The sequence below is a fragment of the Bolinopsis microptera genome, chromosome 3 (assembly GCF_026151205.1).
Source record: "Bolinopsis microptera isolate Bmic1 chromosome 3, MBARI_Bmic_1.0, whole genome shotgun sequence".
In the NCBI taxonomy this organism is placed as follows: Eukaryota; Metazoa; Ctenophora; class Tentaculata; order Lobata; family Bolinopsidae; genus Bolinopsis; species Bolinopsis microptera.
The window spans coordinates 18735155-18756669 of NC_087074.1; the positions used below are offsets into that span (position 1 = coordinate 18735155).

General features: G+C 38.3%; 1 protein-coding gene across 2 annotated transcripts in view; it reads right to left on the reverse strand.

Moving 5' to 3' along the window:
* LOC134812740 (E3 ubiquitin-protein ligase MIB2-like) overlaps positions 1–21123 on the reverse strand; it is a 34158-nt gene extending 13035 nt beyond the window's left edge. Inside the window, exons 1-12 of one of the 2 annotated variants that reach the window (XM_063820285.1) lie at positions 21078–21123; positions 11676–11872; positions 11456–11520; positions 11007–11225; positions 10740–10867; positions 9863–10025; positions 9471–9685; positions 9029–9187; positions 8709–8835; positions 6558–6817; positions 6193–6341; positions 5600–5756 (exon numbers count right to left, since the gene is read on the reverse strand). In XM_063820285.1, coding sequence (XP_063676355.1) covers positions 5600–5756; positions 6193–6341; positions 6558–6817; positions 8709–8835; positions 9029–9187; positions 9471–9685; positions 9863–10025; positions 10740–10867; positions 11007–11225; positions 11456–11520; positions 11676–11842 — 1809 coding nt within the window. In that variant the 5' untranslated portion in view covers positions 11843–11872; positions 21078–21123. Of the gene's footprint in view, positions 1–5599; positions 5757–6192; positions 6342–6557; positions 6818–8708; positions 8836–9028; positions 9188–9470; positions 9686–9862; positions 10026–10739; positions 10868–11006; positions 11226–11455; positions 11521–11675; positions 11878–21077 lie in introns of both variants that reach the window. The other variant, XM_063820286.1, reaches the window with a different exon arrangement.
* Between the last annotated feature and the right edge of the window lie 392 nt (positions 21124–21515).

The following is a 21515-nucleotide window of genomic DNA, read 5'->3' on the forward strand; positions in this document are numbered from 1 at the left end:
AGCAAGGGTGTTAATTAGCCGCAATCCTCCCAAGATAAAATACGTTAGGATCTTAAGATTTTTTAGATATCATTGAGCATAAGCAGTGATACAACGTATCTCGGGATGATCCGCAGAGTCTCGACTAGTTTCGGCTTACCGCCATCAACAGGATCGATGAATCATCTAGCGGGAAATTTGAAATCAATTATCAATAAACAACATTCCGAAAGTATAAAAGTAAAATTCAAAAGAAAAAGTCAGTAGGAAAATGTACGAAGTAGGTAATGTAAATAAGGTAACTACTGTGAAAGCATGGAGTGGGCCAAAACAACTACAAAACGTGCAGAGTAAGACTGAACTGAGATAGGAAGTTAAAAGGAGGAAACACGTTCGCAAGCAAAAAGTACACTTTACTGCTAATAACCTAAGAGAGAGTGTGTGTAAGTGTAAAGGGTAAAAAACGCCAAACATCGGACCTAATTCCCGGTAACTTTGCTCCTATTTAACCCAATAATCCTCGCTTTAAATTTCTCGATATAAATATCTTCAAACATGTTAAGTTCCTCTCTACTACATTGTTTAATAATACCCAAATTAAAATTGCTTAATTTCTCAGAAAGTTTGTCTTGGTGCATTTCAGATATGTGCATGGAAAGGGCCGATTTAGTGTAACAACCTGGTTTAAAAGCTGCCCTGTGGCTGTTCATTCGTGTGCTTAAAGTCAACCAGGTTTGGCCGAAATAAAAGCCACTATCGCACAGTTTACATTGGGCTACATAAATCACGTTTTCATTACTACAGTTAAGCCGCATGTCAATTCTGATAATCTGTTTGTTAACTGTCAAAGTACCATTTGCTGTTCCACTAGTTAGCTTGCATGTAAGACAGCGAGGTCTATTGCAAGCTTGTGATGTTATGTCCGCCGTATTGATGGAGTTGGGTGCTGAGTCAGCAGGTGTTGTCGCAAATCTCCGCCTCTTGAACATTTCATCTGCGATGTTGTTGTCCCTTCTGTGAGCTATTGTTATGGATACCTGCTTACCAATGATATGCTCAATAGTTTGTTTCTTATCTTCAAGGAAGCTCCTGATTTCGTTGAGTTCCTTGCAGTACTGTGTTGAGAGGATCAAGTTGCAGTGTTCACTATTTGGCATAGACTCATTGGTATTCTCCCTCGGTGTAAGGCGTTGATCTCGGTTAACCAGACTAGCTTTGGTTAATGCTGCCTTAAGTTCTGCATCCCTGTATCCGCTTTTCTTGAAGTCTCCCATAATCTCTTGTGCTGCTTCCATAAAAGTGTCCTCATCTGAGCATATGGTTTTTGTTCTTAGAAGTTGTGAGTAAGGAACGCTTTTGAAGACATGAGGAGGATGGTGACTGTTCCTCTGTAGAAAAGATCTGTTATCAGTAGGTTTCTTGAACAGAGAGGTAGCCAGAGTTACTGGTGTGTCGTGTTCTGGATCTGTTATCCTGACCTTAACATCCAAGAAGCTTAGCTCTCTACCTCCATCCCCTGTGAACTCTATCCCGTAAGTTGATGACTCACTGTTGAGTTTAGAGACGAAATCCTCAAATTCCTCTTTCGTACCTCTCCATATACCGAAAATGTCGTCGATATACCTTTTCCATAATCTGATGAGTACATCCCACTCTGGTATTTTAGATTTGAGATGTAGTTTGAGAAATTTGAGGAATGTGTCAGCCAAAGGTCTAGATATGGAGCCGCCTGTTGGTACTCCTTTGATGGCTTTGAAATACATGCCTCTGTACTCTAGAGTGGAGTTTTGAAGACAGAATTCGATGCATGGGAGTATGCCGCTTCTGATTTCAGGGGTTAGGGTTCTATCCTCTTCCAGTGCTGCTTTGACTGACTGTAGAACGATGGTCTGGTCCATGCTCGGGTAAAGGGCTTTCACGTCTAGAGTATAGAGTAATTCGCCTTCTTCTATTCCGACTTCTTTTATTTGGTGTAGGAAATCGTTTGTATCCTTGATGTATTCATCACTAGCATAGTTACGTGAAACTTGGCCGAAGTGGTGAGCAAGGAATTGTTCAAGCCTGGTTGTTGGAGATTGGGTAAGAGCGTGTACTAATCTCGATGGGGGAATGGTCCTGTCTAGGATTTGTTGGGGGTCTAGTTTGTGGATCTTGAATAGTGGGTATGGTATTCCTGTCCTTGTCTTAAAACAGGTTTTTCTCATTTTCCCTCCTCTTTCTGTGTACCCCGTAATGGTTTCTAAAATCTTGTTGTTGAAAGAGCCGTTATTGATTAGATTTTCAATAAGCAACTTCTGGTTTTTAAGAATTCCATCATTAGGGTCTTCTGGTAAACTGCTGTAACCATCTGATTTGCTAAGTTCAGCTCTTATAGCTTTATCCACATCCTGGGGGTTCATCACAAGGACACTTCCTCCTTTATCAGCTCTTGTGAAAACCAATTTACCAAGGCGCATCATGCTCTTACACCAGTTTTGGCCTCTAGTTTCCGCTTTTGTCAGGTTGGGGGTGGGTCTGCTCAGTACTATTGTATCTACAAGTTGTTTCATTTCTGTTTTCAGTTCTTCGATTCCTGGTTGTTGAAATGGGGGATACTCCTATTTCACCTACTGATCAGCCTCTTTATCAGAAAAGAGCCGAACGTTCTGCTAGCCAGCAGGCGTATAAAAAACGATGCCGGAAACACTATAAACATCGTAAAGCAGCTGAAAAGAAGGAACGTTTGGCTGCTAGACTGAAAACTATAGATGACTCCAACATGGTCATAAACTTTTCAGACATCACCCTACCACCAGAAGCGAAGCTGTTCCTTGCCAAAGGCACAGGTTTCGTCAGTTCCAGAAAACCGGATAGGGACAAACTGCACTACGATACCAGGGAGCTGATAAGAAATATAGCATGGAGAGCACATCATAACACGAACAACGATGAGGAAAATCGGGAAGAGCAAGACACCGTACCTACAGATCTATTTCCTAAAGCACTCTACATCAAGCGCACAGGTTGGCCCCCATTTCAACAACCAGGAATCGAAGAACTGAAAACAGAAATGAAACAACTTGTAGATACAATAGTACTGAGCAGACCCACCCCCAACCTGACAAAAGCGGAAACTAGAGGCCAAAACTGGTGTAAGAGCATGATGCGCCTTGGTAAATTGGTTTTCACAAGAGCTGATAAAGGAGGAAGTGTCCTTGTGATGAACCCCCAGGATGTGGATAAAGCTATAAGAGCTGAACTTAGCAAATCAGATGGTTACAGCAGTTTACCAGAAGACCCTAATGATGGAATTCTTAAAAACCAGAAGTTGCTTATTGAAAATCTAATCAATAACGGCTCTTTCAACAACAAGATTTTAGAAACCATTACGGGGTACACAGAAAGAGGAGGGAAAATGAGAAAAACCTGTTTTAAGACAAGGACAGGAATACCATACCCACTATTCAAGATCCACAAACTAGACCCCCAACAAATCCTAGACAGGACCATTCCCCCATCGAGATTAGTACACGCTCTTACCCAATCTCCAACAACCAGGCTTGAACAATTCCTTGCTCACCACTTCGGCCAAGTTTCACGTAACTATGCTAGTGATGAATACATCAAGGATACAAACGATTTCCTACACCAAATAAAAGAAGTCGGAATAGAAGAAGGCGAATTACTCTATACTCTAGACGTGAAAGCCCTTTACCCGAGCATGGACCAGACCATCGTTCTACAGTCAGTCAAAGCAGCACTGGAAGAGGATAGAACCCTAACCCCTGAAATCAGAAGCGGCATACTCCCATGCATCGAATTCTGTCTTCAAAACTCCACTCTAGAGTACAGAGGCATGTATTTCAAAGCCATCAAAGGAGTACCAACAGGCGGCTCCATATCTAGACCTTTGGCTGACACATTCCTCAAATTTCTCAAACTACATCTCAAATCTAAAATACCAGAGTGGGATGTACTCATCAGATTATGGAAAAGGTATATCGACGACATTTTCGGTATATGGAGAGGTACGAAAGAGGAATTTGAGGATTTCGTCTCTAAACTCAACAGTGAGTCATCAACTTACGGGATAGAGTTCACAGGGGATGGAGGTAGAGAGCTAAGCTTCTTGGATGTTAAGGTCAGGATAACAGATCCAGAACACGACACACCAGTAACTCTGGCTACCTCTCTGTTCAAGAAACCTACTGATAACAGATCTTTTCTACAGAGGAACAGTCACCATCCTCCTCATGTCTTCAAAAGCGTTCCTTACTCACAACTTCTAAGAACAAAAACCATATGCTCAGATGAGGACACTTTTATGGAAGCAGCACAAGAGATTATGGGAGACTTCAAGAAAAGCGGATACAGGGATGCAGAACTTAAGGCAGCATTAACCAAAGCTAGTCTGGTTAACCGAGATCAACGCCTTACACCGAGGGAGAATACCAATGAGTCTATGCCAAATAGTGAACACTGCAACTTGATCCTCTCAACACAGTACTGCAAGGAACTCAACGAAATCAGGAGCTTCCTTGAAGATAAGAAACAAACTATTGAGCATATCATTGGTAAGCAGGTATCCATAACAATAGCTCACAGAAGGGACAACAACATCGCAGATGAAATGTTCAAGAGGCGGAGATTTGCGACAACACCTGCTGACTCAGCACCCAACTCCATCAATACGGCGGACATAACATCACAAGCTTGCAATAGACCTCGCTGTCTTACATGCAAGCTAACTAGTGGAACAGCAAATGGTACTTTGACAGTTAACAAACAGATTATCAGAATTGACATGCGGCTTAACTGTAGTAATGAAAACGTGATTTATGTAGCCCAATGTAAACTGTGCGATAGTGGCTTTTATTTCGGCCAAACCTGGTTGACTTTAAGCACACGAATGAACAGCCACAGGGCAGCTTTTAAACCAGGTTGTTACACTAAATCGGCCCTTTCCATGCACATATCTGAAATGCACCAAGACAAACTTTCTGAGAAATTAAGCAATTTTAATTTGGGTATTATTAAACAATGTAGTAGAGAGGAACTTAACATGTTTGAAGATATTTATATCGAGAAATTTAAAGCGAGGATTATTGGGTTAAATAGGAGCAAAGTTACCGGGAATTAGGTCCGATGTTTGGCGTTTTTTACCCTTTACACTTACACACACTCTCTCTTAGGTTATTAGCAGTAAAGTGTACTTTTTGCTTGCGAACGTGTTTCCTCCTTTTAACTTCCTATCTCAGTTCAGTCTTACTCTGCACGTTTTGTAGTTGTTTTGGCCCACTCCATGCTTTCACAGTAGTTACCTTATTTACATTACCTACTTCGTACATTTTCCTACTGACTTTTTCTTTTGAATTTTACTTTTATACTTTCGGAATGTTGTTTATTGATAATTGATTTCAAATTTCCCGCTAGATGATTCATCGATCCTGTTGATGGCGGTAAGCCGAAACTAGTCGAGACTCTGCGGATCATCCCGAGATACGTTGTATCACTGCTTATGCTCAATGATATCTAAAAAATTTCAATACGTCAACAGAAAACTGGGTTCAAAGACTTAATTAATTATACAATACCATTTAAAATCACACACACAGAGTCAGGCTGACAGACGGGTTTTTACCTTTAAGTTGAGGTCAGCACTGCCCTCAATGAGACAAGCGACCATGTCCTTGTGACCCTTGTTAGCAGCCACGTGAAGTGAAGTACAGCCGTTACCATTGCTCGCGTTTATATCCGCTCCGTTACGGATCAGCAAGGAGGCTGCTCCAGGCTCATTCCTGCGGTTTGTTGTTGTTAGGAACAAAGTAGCGGCGAAACATAACCCATAATTCTAACAATGAGAAATGTAAATTTGGATCGCAAGAGGTGATTGATAGACTATCGCGCAGTTAGAATATACAGCCAGCTGTCAGTCTAAATGCACTTTCAGTAAACTTAGTTGCAGATATTCTAACTACACTTCAGATACGTTAGCTGCTAGTGGTCTAATTATATTGCATTAGATGCAAGTCTTACTACACTGCAGGTTAATTAGCTGCAGATAGTATAATGTGACCACTGGGCATCGTTAATATTTTCTGAATGAAAAACGTTTGAAAAATGTGGATGTGCAGGTTGAATTGCTCTGTGCAGGTAAACAATAAACATATAATATAATATGTTCATCTAAGAAATAAAAGAAAGTACATTATTAAGTATATTTAATAAAGTTACCCGAAAGCAGCATAATGAAGAGCGTTATCACCATCATCATCCTTTATCTCTAGGTTAGCACCGGCCTTTATCAGCTCCTCCACAACCATCTGGAAGCCTTGATGAGATGCTACTTGGAGGGCTGTCTTACCTTGCACTTTTATATCGATCTGAGAAGAAAAGGCTAGAGGGGGATATTTTGACGGTAACTACAGGTCCTATCATCTATCTTTTGACAATTACAGATAACTACTGACACTTGACAGTTACTGGACACTGGTGACAGTATTCATGCTATCAAGACTACAGATGGGCCACAGTGGACAGAGTAAGGCTGATCTACAAGAGCAACTAACAATACGCTGCTCACTTCCCAGTAAACTCACAATCTGAGGTTGTGCTGCTAGAATGTCCCGGACGCGCTCGTCTCGGCCCTGTGCGGCCTCCTGTACCAACTGGAACTGACTGCCCTCAGTCTCACCTCCCTCGTTAAGGAGTTGTGGGACGCGTGCCAGGATCTCCGCTAACTCCGCGTCTGAACCGATCTTAACGTCTGAGTCGTTACTGTTCTCGTTGTTACTGTTCTCGTTGTTGTTGGAGGACTCGCCTCCTCTGTCTGCTGCCATCTCTCTCATCGGTGTTTGGTCTGGTAGGAAAGAGTTGTGTTAATTCACTTTCACTTTCACTTTTACAATTCACTTTCACTTTTACAATTCACTTTCACAATTCACTTTCACAATTCACTTTCACTTTTACAATTCACTTTCACTTTTACAATTCACTTTAATTAGTTCTGGGAGACAGTGAATGTTTGTTTTTAGAGTAACAAATGTGCGCTGTTTTCAGGTGTTGTAGTTTAACTAGTCAATCTATTAACAGGACAGACGTACATACTACATGTTATTTGTTAAATGTCTATACTATTAAAGTTTTGGTTTATATATACAGTCTAATCAGATATTTGTCTTATTTGTTTTGACATGCGGTGCAAGCTTTTTTTAACACGTGACTTAATAGTGATGTTTATACTATTACAATTCTAGTTCAGTGTACCAGGATCAGATATTGGAGTTTCAGCCTTATTTGTTTTGACAAGCTCTTTTTGACTTGCAGCATTGACCAATCATATCCCGGTATCGCAACGCACCCAGAAAATTTGTGTGATGAGACTATACAGTTTACATTACTAATGTACCAGCTGTTCTACGTGATACGGTTATTAGTTACTGTTACCTAATATATCTGTGTACACTGTACAGCGACTGTAACTGTTATCTAATATTTAACATTCATAATTATCCACATTTTGTCAGGTCTGTCAACGAGCCGATGATTATAAAAGTTATGAAAATAATGTAAATTCACATAACGTGTGTAATGTGTATTATATATATATATAATACATATGTTGTATTAATTCACTTTCACTTTCACATAACGTGTGGCAAGGAAAATTACTCAGAGAATTTGTTAGACAATATTTGGACTAAATCCGTACTTCACTGATAGTGACAGTAAATATTCAAGCTTAAGGTTTAGTATCACATGATCGTCTGATTTCAATATCAAGTCTTTTCTGCACGATAAACAGTAAAGATAAACAAGTAACGATACTTAAACAACTTAGTAAATATTCCAAGGATCGGATAATATCCGGTAGTAGAGACTAGGTATGACAAGTGAAACTACTGTTTACTCCTAAACAGTCCTACCTAGTCTCTACTACCGGATATTATCCCTGGAATCATTATCTTATCATGAGACTGATAAACAGCGAACCTCTCCAGGTTGGTATGGGAAAATGCTGTCAAGCACCAGAGTAACTATTGAGGCGTTACACGAGAACATGGTTACGCGGTAACGAGCATGCAAGCTAACAAGCTCGCCTTGACCCGAACTTAAAATCTTGCCATTGGTCCTGTATTATACATTTAAATACAAGCACTACTGTAGGAAATCACGTGTCATTAATTCAATGTATACATCATACCTGAAGAAGGAGGCTGAACAGACTCGCCTTGACCACTACATCCGGTACGGGAAGGTCTGTGGACACGACAAGAAGATACCATGAAGTAATTCATGTCTCTAGGATACTTTTACCAAACAATCAGAGAAACAACTGTACGATGACTTTATCAAACTTAGTATCTTTAATTACTAATTACCCAGCTTGTATCAAATTTCGTAATTCAAACCTACACTCAGTTCAGCATTTTTTGATTGAATTGAAAAATCCCTCCTAGCAAGCCAGGAGGGTACGACCCCTAATAAGCATAGATGAAGGGGCTGTACACTCAGCTCAGGGGATGTCGGTCTGCGCATAATCCTCTAAGAGAATTGTAAACATTTTGGGATAAGTTTAAGTATAGGAGTGGTACCTACCACAAGCAATGCGATAGCCTAACTAAAACTTTACTGCCGGAGAGACCTACTATAGATAGCCTAACTAAAGCTTTACTGCCGGAGAGACCTACTAAAAAGTGAGGATATTTGAAGATTTTTGAAAAAAGACAGGATATTTGAAAAACACTCACTATTTTGCATGTTGTTGCCATCCATGGGTTGTAGCGGTTGAACACACCTAGGATTGTAGGTCCACACACTGTTCTTAACATGTATACGTAGATCCATGTCTTGGTAGACTCGTACTACTTTACCTACCTGTGCAAACATATTACCTTATATGGTAGTGTTATCATAGCAGTATTACCTTGTACATATTATTATGGTAATATGGTAAACATGCCAGATTTAATCTGCAGCTATCACTACAATTTAAAATAATTGTTTTAACTTTCTTCAGCTCCTACAGTAATTAATTAATTAATTAATCAATTATAGACTAATCACGAACCTCTCCTAAAGTGGCTGCCATAGCCTCGGTCCACTCGCCGTGTCCTATTTGAAGTCTCTGAACTGCCTCCATATCGTCTATAATCCTAACTAACTGCCCTGCGTGGTACGTCTCTATTCTTTTCAGTGCTGCTGGGTGAAAAGTCCACCTCTGTTTTGCCTGAAGACACCATATTATTATAGTTTCAATATTCAACATAACTTTATTAATCTATTTCAAGACAGGGAAGATATCGTTTTTAATTATAATTGCAATATTTCTCATCTGTATTTAATGTACTAGTCAGAGATACTCGATTAAAAAACTAACAGTGTCAAATAGGTAACCTGACATGATATTAGATATTATACTAATGATCCACAAAAAGCATCCTAGCTCCTTTTTTATATCAACAATGCCACAAAAAACGATCTAAACAGAATTAAACTCCTCCTCAAATTACCTCTTCAAAGCTGACTCTGACGTCGTTCTTCTCAGTGACTCTGTGAACCACTCCAATCATGCCAATAACAAGAGCCATCTTAGGGTTCCAGCCCCCGTGCCCTTCTTGTAAAGCTTTCAGTATCTCCAGATCCAACTCTACTCTGACATAGTCCCCAGGTTTAAACTGACAGATGGGCCGATCTGTTAACTGTTGTACTGCTGACGGGATGGTCACTGGGGGAGACGGGATTAGGAAACTTAGGATTTCAAATATAAGGGAAAACTGAACAACTTCAAACTACTAAGAATATTCTAGTAATTCCAATACTTATACTACGTTGATAGAATACTGATCAAGCTTTCAAAAGTTTAATTTGAGTAATTAACAAGTAAAAGTAGTAAAAAACATACTTCTCTGAAGAGAATACTCCTTGCCGAGGACAGGAAGATGTTTAGGATAGTAATTACCGTATATCCCCTCCTGGACACACTTCAGATCTACTTTACCCTTGTGTCCCACTCTGTATACGTTAGTCTGACCTGTCCTCATCCACTTAACACAGGCTACACTCATCTGAAATATTATATACCTTTAGTAATAATTGACAACATGATAGCTCTACAATCATCTCTTTCTAGCTCTACAACTATATTTGTCTCAAATTATAGCTTTAACCTCTATAGTTTACAATTATAGGTCTATAATCCCACAATATAGCTTTAAAATTATAGGTATCTAATTACGGCTGGATAATAATAGGTCTACAATCCCACAATATAGCTTTAAAATCATAGGTATCTAATTACAGCTGGATAATAATAGGTCTACAATCCCACAATATAGCTTTAAAATTATAGGTATCTAATTACAGCTGGATAATAATAGGTCTACAATCCCACAATATAGCTTTAAAATTATAGGTATCTAATTACAGCTGGATAATAATAGGTCTACAATCCCACAATATAGCTTTAAAATTATAGGTATCTAATTACAGCTGGATAATAATAGGTCTACAATCCCACAATATAACTTTACAATTATAGGTGTCTAATTACAGCTGGATAATAATAGGTCTACAATCCCACAATATAACTTTAAAATTATAGGTATCTAATTACAGCTGGATAATAATAGGTCTACAATCCCACAATATAGCTTTAAAATTATAGGTATCTAATTACAGCTGGATAATAATAGGTCTACAATCCCACAATATAGCTTTAAAATTATAGGTATCTAATTACAGCTGGATAATAATAGGTCTAAAGAGAGGTAGGTACTAACAGCGGACTCCTGGTCCCAGCCTCTAATACAGGTAACAGTTCCAGTAGCAGTGGAGCCTTCCTCTCCTCCATCCTGGTTATCCCAATCCCAGTCCGGCCCTCTCTTAACAACTGCACCAACGTATATCCCTGTAATTGTTAACTGAGTAGCTGGTAAGTAGACGATATTGTATTTCTACTACGTGGATACATCATGTTTAGTGTTTACTGTGTTTGTCTTAGTGTAGAGAGGAGTATTGAGTCAGTGCATTTGCAGTGTAGTGCCTACCTTTAGCGACGTGTTTAACAGATGCCTCGCGCGGAGGAACACTCACACCCGGGAGTCCATCTGAAGTGATCCTGGTGAACGCGTGTGTCAGGTCGTGTTTACCACTCATGTAACAATTAGTACACAGGTCAAAGTCTTCACACTGCAAACAAGTCCAACAGAAGCCAGGGAAAGCTCGGGTTTGACAGGAATCGCACTGTCGCGTACGAAACACAACACCTAGCGAAGAAATAAGATGTAAGACAAATCATCTAAACTTGTTTGTCTTCACTGGAAATAATCCTATAAATGTCTTCCAAAATGTTTAAATTGTATGCAAATCTTGATTAAAAAGTCACGACTCTTCACAAGAATAACATTTCCTTGATTGAACGAAAAACATATTATAGATTTTACACTTGTTACAACTGTCACTGGATCATAGATTGTAGATTGATCCAACAACTTACCCACAGTAGCATTGTCGAACACATGTAAATCATACGCATCTAAATATCCAGTTCTGTAGTTAGTCCTGCAAGCATTCTTATATTTATACACTGTAGCTTTTAAAATTAAACATTTAAAAAGTCATTTTGGCCGACTAACAATCGCACCAACAACAATTGCAAGAGAAGAGATAATCTGAGTACACAAGGTTTAAGTGGAAAAGAATAAGTTTGAACTGACCTGTTGCCGCCATCCCACTGAACCACAACAGTCTTATCAGGTGATGTGGGGCTGCCATGTTTACCTACTTCCACCACAGTTCCAACAAACCCCTCACCACCATCTTGTTCAGCCCACTTCCAATCTGGTCCTCTCACGACTCGTAATCCAACTATGTGTCCAGACATACTCAGTTCTACAGTTACATATTACTACCGCTAAGCCTTTTGAAGCAGATATTAAATCGTGTGGTCATTAAGAGATGAAACGTTAAAATTATATTTATATTGAAGATTGATTATATTATCACTATGAAACTATTGCAATTAAACAAAATGTCACCTTCTATCTTCTTCCGATTATAAGTTATCAATTATTAAATCGTCTTGCTAAATTTAAATTTCTTTTTTTCACCTTGATAGCTTGATCGCATGCTAATCCCTCTAATCTAAAAATCGAATCATATTAGCGCAACTGAATACACCACAACTAGAGATGGTGCTTAATCAGGGGAAAGATTGACTTGAAAGCAAGAAAACTGTGTTAAACTGAGAAATTATAAAGTAGAGTTAATATAATATAAGTAAAAATCATGACAGCACATTATCACACATATCTACAAACAAAGTATCATCAAACTGTATGAAAAAATATTTCATCACCAACATTATTAATTTATCAAATACAATTATTATTAAATATTATCAAATCTCTATTTTATTTTAAACTTGACGAAATCCTCTGGCAGCTCCAGAAGAAACAAATTTTGAAGATCCTTTATCTTAGTCACACTCTTACTACATCTGTTGCTTAAAGCTAGGGTAAGACCAGATCTACTCATTCCAAATACACCCAGGCCTAGTTCCAGCTCCAAGACAATTACCCAACTCTTATGAACACAATTGGGCACAATACTCATGATGAGGCCTTATTGAAGCTTTATAGATAGCAATCATAACAACCTTTTCATTAATAATAACTAAATTCCTTGCAATCCAATTAATCATACGATTTGCCTTAGAAATGCATGCTTTGAAATTGAACTGTTCATTCCATAATTAAATAAAAGAATGAATGGATTTGAGACAGAGTAGCAACTCTTAACATCAAAGACCGCACTCAATTTTGGCGGAAATACAAATATTATGTAGACTATCTTTAAATTCTTTAAATGGTGTATGGGTGCAGGAAAATAGCTGTTGTGTGTTCAAATCTTTTGATGTAACATTCTTAATAAGGAAAGGAAGAAAATCAAACTACATGTCACCGGGTGCTGATAGACTTATCTCATCCTATTTTGGAAAGATTTGCGAAAGAGTTATATTCAACAGATTATATAGCTTCTTTCATTCACAGAATTCCTTGTATGAAAACCAGTACGGATTCCGTAAAAATCATTCGACTAGTTATGCTTTAAATTACTCAGTTAACCACATAGAATCACGTCTCAAGAAAAAACAACACGTACTTGGAATATTTATTGATCTTAGCAAAGCTTTTGATACAATCTCACATGAAAAGTTACTGCATAAGTTAGAAAATTATGGGATCCGTGGAAATGCAAACAACCTTATAGCAAGTTACCTGTCGAATAGATACCAGTATGTCTCAGTATTAGGTGAAGACTCTGAGAAACTGCCCGTTGTCTACGGAGTGCCCCAAGGGTCCTGTTTAGGTCCCTTGCTGTTTATCATCTACATAAATGACATCCGAAACTCATCAATTATAGGAACGTTTATACTATTTGCCGATGACACTAACATATTTATTGAAGAAACATGTGTCAGAAGACTGTACGAAAAGGGAAATGAAGTTTTAGCATCTGTTTATAAGTATATGAAACTAAACTTATTACATATTAACATTAAGAAATGCTGTTTTATCCACTTTAGACCGTCACGTGCCAAAGAGGAAGTAGAAAATGACGAGAACATATTAACTTTGAACAATGTGGTCATTAAAAAAGTCCAAGAAGCTAAATTTCTAGGTGTCATTATCGATGATCAACTTAATTGGAAAACTCACACACGGTCACTTAACTCAAAACTTAAATGTGAAGTAGGTAAGTTATGCAGAATACGACACATTAGTGAAACAAATTTTAGTGAAACAAATTTAAAATTTTATCCTTTATTTTACAATCATAATATAATAATATTTATAAGCCTCCGTTTTGAAAGTTTTAAATTTTAATATATTCACATTTCTATTTAAAATCCAATTTAATGTATAAGTCAATAACTGGCCGCCAAAGCCGCGCATTTTTGAAAACAGGATTAAATTGTTTATGATTATACGACAAATAGAAATAAATTTAAACTATCCGTGGTTTTTTTAAAATGAATTATAATCTTACCTAAATCCAAAGCCAGCTTTGTAAAATTTACTATTAGATCATAATATATCGTCAATTCTCAATATTTACAATGCAACATTTGTATTCGGCGGCGCGCGCTTCGCGCGCGAAAAGTGGCATGCAACGTCTGTCAACATTTCATTAATCTACATACAAGCGTACTCCAGCCCCTGCACGCATCCGTTCCTATGCGGCGCGGCTCAAGCCGCGCACGCACGTATTATTTTATACTTTTTGCTTTCTAATAAATATCGTGTCAATGTGTACGTCTAAATGTTCATGTTTTGTGTAAACCGAATCCAATTGAGATTAGTGACAAGGATAAGGACCCAAGTGCCTGTACGGCTTTTTCGGACCCCTGTGGACCACTACTCTTGAAATCGCTCTACAACTATTGAACATTTATAACTGTTATATAATATATAACGTCATTTGACAATTATTATCATTAATCTACAATCTAACTGTCTTGCTGAGGGGGAGGAGTAAACGCTTCACAAACTAAAATATAATACTTACAACATACAAAATTTAAAACCATCAACACTGTTATAGTTAATATCAAGGGCCGATTTTGTATACCGCTATTTCGTTGTAATATCTAGTATATCTTTACATTTTAATACAATAATGAAATACAATAGGATACATGTTTCGAGAAAGAAAGGTTGATCCGATTATTAACAAAAGTAAACAAAAGTCCATCAGGAACTCCACGGAGTCGAAAAAGGTACACGGCTGCTGTCTGGTGCTGCTAGGCATTTATTGATCAAGATGTTTTATTGTATTGGTTTTTGATGATTCTATTGTTCGTGACTAATCAAGTTCTAAGTGGGGGGTATAAAGTGCTGCTTAAGATACTTCGTCATCTCATGTCCAGTATAATGAATAAGATAGTAAACAATACAGTTTCAGTAGTTGACCCATACAGTTAAGTCCGTCATAACTCACAATTGTTTAATCGTCTGTCAATTGTCAAAGTCGTTGTGTGTTTAGTCGCTGAGTTAGCAGTAATATAAGTTGTTACGCGCGCGCGCGTTTAATCCCGTCGACGTGAGATGTGACAATGAAAACGCTACAGAATTATTGTTTTCGCGCGTTACGTAGAATTTACTAGTGTGTAATACTGGTTAATACTGGGTGTACACTGAGTGTAAGTCGCTAAGTTTCATATACGAGCCGTTGAATATTTCAAATTTTGAGTGTATCGTGAGCATGTTTTGCAGTGCAATTGTTCGGTACTAGTGTGTTTGTGTGTATATATATATATATCATCTGTGGAGTATGGTGTGTGGACTGTGGTAAATAATGTGTTTAGTTGGAGTGCAGTGGTTGCATGTATGAGGAAATATAAGTGGTTATTTTAGTAAATCACATTAATCAAAACTTGAGCTCATTTGTGGCAAAATTAAGCTCACACCAATCAAGTGTATCATGCTTGAATTGCAATTCTTGTAAAGCAATTTTCAATGTATTCTTAAACCCGTTTGTCGGAGTATTAAAACTTATCTTACTTGATGTTTGTCGACAGCTGTTCCACATGTAGGATGATTGGTAGATGAACTGTGAGGATGGTTGTGATGTGATGAAATAATTCTCTCGTCGTGGTGACCTGCTGAATGATGAGTACAGTGATAATGGTTCCTCTAACTTATTGATTTTGAATAGTTCTAAGAGACAAGTGTACTTATACAGGTTGTGAACAGTTAACAATTTCTGATTCTTAAACAAGGGCTTTGAGTGTTCTTTTTTGTAAAAGTCCACACCTAGTTTTTGCTCACCAAATGGTCGTGTCCGGGCACAAGTTCTAAATTTTTCTAAGTAAGCTTCTTTATCCCCAAATAGAATTCTTATACACTTTTTCTGTGTTTTAAAGAGAGGTTCGAGTCGGTTGTTGCTAATACCACCCCATACAGATATTCCAAATCCCAAATGTGATTCGAATAAAGTATGATATAAATCCTTATAATACTGTTTAGGGACAATGTGCCGTATTCTGCATAACTTACCTACTTCACATTTAAGTTTTGAGTTAAGTGACCGTGTGTGAGTTTTCCAATTAAGTTGATCATCGATAATGACACCTAGAAATTTAGCTTCTCGGACTTTTTTAATGACAACATTGTTCAAAGTTAATATGTTCTCGTCATTTTCTACTTCCTCTTTGGCACGTGACGGTCTAAAGTGGATAAAACAGCATTTCTTAATGTTAATATGTAATAAGTTTAGTTTCATATACTTATAAACAGATGCTAAAACTTCATTTCCCTTTTCGTACAGTCTTCTGACACATGTTTCTTCAATAAATATGTTAGTGTCATCGGCAAATAGTATAAACGTTCCTAAAATTGATGAGTTTCGGATGTCATTTATATAGATGATAAACAGCAAGGGACCTAAACAGGACCCTTGGGGCACTCCGTAGACAACGGGCAGTTTCTCAGAGTCTTCACCTAATACTGAGACATACTGGTATCTATTCGACAGGTAACTTGCTATAAGGTTGTTTGCATTTCCACGGATCCCATAATTTTCTAACTTATGCAGTAACTTTTCATGTGAGATTGTATCAAAAGCTTTGCTAAGATCAATAAATATTCCAAGTACGTGTTGTTTTTTCTTGAGACGTGATTCTATGTGGTTAACTGAGTAATTTAAAGCATAACTAGTCGAATGATTTTTACGGAATCCGTACTGGTTTTCATACAAGGAATTCTGTGAATGAAAGAAGCTATATAATCTGTTGAATATAATTTTTTCAAATATTTTACCAAATACTGCAAGTGTCGACACAGGTCTATAATTTTCAAGGAGTTCCTGGTTATCTTTCTTGTAAATTGGACTAATCCTTCCAATCTTAAGGTCATCTGGGAATATGCCATCTTTCATACATTCATTGTACAGTACAGTAAGTAGAGGAGTGACTATTTTTGAAGACTGTTTTACAACATGAATTGGTATATCACTTGCCTTACCGTTCTTAAGTTCAGATATGATTTTGCTAACCTCGTCTGTTGTGCAGTCATGCATGTAAATGCTGGAGGTGTTTGAGAGCGGTAAATAGTCATAGAAACTAGGTAGACTGTTTATGTTCATTTGACCAAGTTCATTGTAAGCAGTATTTAGGTCAGAGGCCAATGATACGAAATACTTATTGAATTCGTTTGCTATGATCCTCCTGTTTGTTATCTTAACGTTGTCTATGGTGAACAGCGGCTTTATTTCACGCCGCCGTTTTCCTCTTATACTATTTATTAGTTCCCAGGTCTTTTTACTATTCCCGCTATTTTCTGCAAATTTACCAGAGAAGTAATCTGTTTTCACAGTTTGACGTGTTTTCTTTAGGACTTTTCTGTATTCTTTGTAGATAAGGTAGCGACTACGTTTTAGTGAGCATTCGGGGCACTGGCAAATCCCGCCCTTGTTATCAGTTTCACCGAGTTTACATTTTCTATTTCTTATCTCAACCCAATTTTCGTACAGTTTATGCTGATTATTAATTGAGCAAATGAGACCGGGAGTTATCCAAGGGTTAACCTTAACAGTTCTCTTAGAGGTTTTCGGGGTTTCTAGTTTAAACGATTTTTCGATGCAGTTTTTGTAAGTGTCATGGAATTCAGTAAAGTTATGGATTATTTTAGTTTTAAGCTCATCTTCAAGATCCACTAGGAAGCCGTTAACATTTGATTGACAGAAATCGTAATACTGTTTAATAGGAGTTTTTCCAGAGTTGACTTCAACATTCCAGTTAAATGTGTTAAAAATAGGCGAGTGGTGAGTTATTCGTTCTTTTAGGGTGCCTGAAGTAATAACATTCTCAATGTCGTTGGTAATTATGTTGTCTATGCAAGATGCTTTACAGCCTGGTTTTTCGTGAGTAGCAATAGATATTAACGGACAAAATCCTTTACTGAACAATATTTCTTCATATTTTTGTACATTTTTGTTATCTTTATCATGAAGATCGATATTAAAGTCTCCAGCTAGATAACTGAACTTCGGCATGTGATCAAGAAGGTTAGAAAGTTCAACTAGAGCTTGGGAAATACAGCCACTTGGTGGACGATACAAAACACCTACATTAACAGGTTGATCTTCGTTACTTAATGATAAGACAAGTATTTCTAAATGTTCTGTGACTTGTGATATATTTTCAATTACTGTAGCATTTAATCTATCGTCAACATAAAGGGCTACTCCAGTGCCCTTTTGTTTGTTGGGTGCTGTGTCCTGATAGTAACTATTATAACCGTCGAGCTGAAATAGATTGCTTAATTCTTTCCCAGTGTTGGTTTCAGCTAGGGCTATTACGGAGAATTTTGTTTTGTACCTACAGGTTTCAATGGCAAGGTTGTCAAAATTTGATTTATTTCCATCAATATTTTGAAAGAGAATAGATGATTGTTTCTTTACTTGGTTGCAGAGAATATTGGTAAGGTCAGATGCAGTGTATGAGTTACAATTATTTAAAGTATTCGAGATTTTGGTTGTGTATTCGTCTAGGTTGTTGTCGTCGTCGTCATTGTCAGTGAGTAGTTTAAATGGGTTATATTTAACCTTGTCTAAATGGATACAACGAGTACAGTAAAACTCATTAGATTGGCTATTTGTATTGGATTTGCGATAGCATTTATGGTGCATTATGCAGTCACAGTGGAAACATTCAACTATTGTTTGGCCGATGACTATGTTCTTAGAACAGACAAGACATACCTCCTTAATGAGGGGAGTCATGTGGTTGGTAGCCATCCACGTGACCCTGACTAGCAGCAGCAGGAACAACAGGACCAGTTTCTCTTCCAGCAGTCACATCCCTGAAGGATCTACTGTCTACCCTTGTGGACCTCCTCTTCCTTTTGTCGATACCACCGTTAATCCTGAGAAGAACAGTGTTACGAATAAATTGACCTAACTTTGCTAGTCCCCTCCAGTTGAGGTGAAGGAAGTCTGGTTTTTGGTGTTTGTTGAGGTCGCGAGAGAGAGAGCGGTCAAGTAGACCATCTCTATCACAGAACTCATCAAATCCATCCACATAACTGACACCAAAATTGGACGGGAGCAGCCTACGTCGAATCAAACTGTTAAAATATATAAGTTTTCTATTTAAGTCAGCACGTTTAGAGGGAATTGCTGGACAAACAAAAACATGTACACACGGATTGACAGATTGTATCTGTGCAATCTTTGAAGCTAATGCATTATAAATAATTTCAATGTCATGTTGGTTCTTGACCTCTTCGTTTTTGAGGTCGTTGACCCCGCACAATATTACACAGTTTCTATACCCCAACGTGACATAAGGATCTATACTATCAATGACCGGAGCGAAGATGCGTTTGCCAGGTAACCACTTGCCGAATGACTTAGCAGGATCAGTACCAAATTTCAAGCCTCCAGTGTTTGAATCCCCGATGATGCATGTGGCATTTCTGTTCAACGAATTCACGGATCTAAGTGTGATGCTGTAACGTAGCCCTTCTATATCACCTGCATCAATACGATGGTTGAACAGTTCTTGGCTACGACGTGTCATAACATACAAGGAACGTGGGTCACATTGCTGCTTGTGCTTATCAGTGCCTGTGTGAGAGTCAGAGAAAGAAACCTGACATGCAGAACCAAGCGAAACAGTGAATATTTGAGACTCTGGATGGATGGTTGGCTCATCATCAGAGTGTCTAGGTAGCTTGCTGTCTGTTCCTTCAAACCGATTTACTAAGCAGCTGTTGATCTGAGGTAGATCACCCTGGCAGAACTCATTATTGATTTTGTCAATGAGTTCCTTGAGAACCGATGGTATTGCCTGTGGCTTTTCAGATGACTTGGAACCTGGGTAATCATACCTTTCCCCATATGTTAGGCAGGAGCGGTCGTTCTCAACTTTGAAGTGACCACTGTCCTTAACAAAAAGTTCTCCTAAATCATTTGCTGTTTGCTGATCAATGTAGTCATTTTTGAACATTTCCACAGGTTTCTGCTCATGATTGGGTAGCTGCACAGGGACTGTAGGCACTGGAGACCGAAGGTGCTGAGTAGGAGGTCCTGGTTGCAATGAGGTGGGAGGAATGCAGGGGCCAGGATTATGCAATGGCTGTAATGAGTCTAAGGATTGTTTCAAATCACTTATGCCTGCAGCTGCAGTGTGCTCATTGGCACAGAGTACAGTGAGCTGTTCAGAGATGTCCTTCAGAAACTGCTCAGATGAAGCTGAGGGTGAGGAGGGTTCTGTAGATGGTCTGGATGACAGAAGTTTGAGGTCCTTCTGAAGTTCGGCAATATTAGTTTTGATTGATTCTAATGATTTATCATGAAGCTTTATTTCATTATTTAGCCCATTAAGGGAGTTCTCTTTAAGAAGCAGGTGTTGAAGGTGAACGTCGAACTGGGAGAGAGTGTCAAGGTTCTTAGAGAACTGTTCGAAGTCAAATTTTTCAAGAGCTGAGCCTGCTGAGCTTGCTGATGCCACGAGTGCACTGACAGTTTCAAGATTCTTAACAGCTGTAGATGCTTCAAAATCTGAGTTGGCCTGTTGCAAAGCCCTTGTGTTCCTGCAGCTGTAACAAAATTCAACTCTCTGTTTTTTCAGTGTTGATACTGGTGCCACGAAGCAGTATGGGCACAGCCATTCTACCATGGAGTTGATAGCTGACCTCGCTATACCTTTCATAGACAAGCAGTCCACATGCCACTCTTGATGACACTTAGAACAGTCAATGAGGTAAACTTTACCGTTAAAAGAGCGTTGACATGGACATTTCTTCTTGTCCCTATGTTTCCTGTTTTCCTGATCTTCATTGTCCACTGTAGAGTCGACTAAAATGTTGCGAGACAAGCTATTAGATGTTTTAGGAGTACCTGAGTTCTTCCTAGTATTTGATGCCATTCTCAAATCGAATATAAGTAATACTGACCAAATAGATCCGACTTGGGGTCGGCTCCCGTTAAGTGTTTTGTTTTGGAGGGGATTAGGACTTCAGAGTTGATGACCCTAGTAAAGTGTAGATGACCCTAATAGAGTGTAGATGACCCTTAGCTTAGTACGCCCCTTCGGGGGAGTTGTAACATACCATTCCTCAAATTATTTGTTATATAGTAGTGTTGAAAGTATTAAAATTGTCCCTATTGTCCCTAAACAGTATTATAAGGATTTATACCATACTTTATTCGAATCACATTTGGGATTTGGAATATCTGTATGGGGTGGTATTAGCAACAACCGACTCGAACCTCTCTTTAAAACACAGAAAAAGTGTATAAGAATTCTATTTGGGGATAAAGAAGCTTACTTAGAAAAATTTAGAACTTGTGCCCGGACACGACCATTTGGTGAGCAAAGACTAGGTGTGGACTTTTACAAAAAAGAACACTCTAAGCCCTTGTTTAAGAATCAGAAATTGTTAACTGTTCACAACCTGTATAAGTACACTTGTCTCTTAGAACTATTCAAAATTAATAAGTTAGAGGAACCATTATCACTGTACTCATCATTTAACAGGTCACCACGA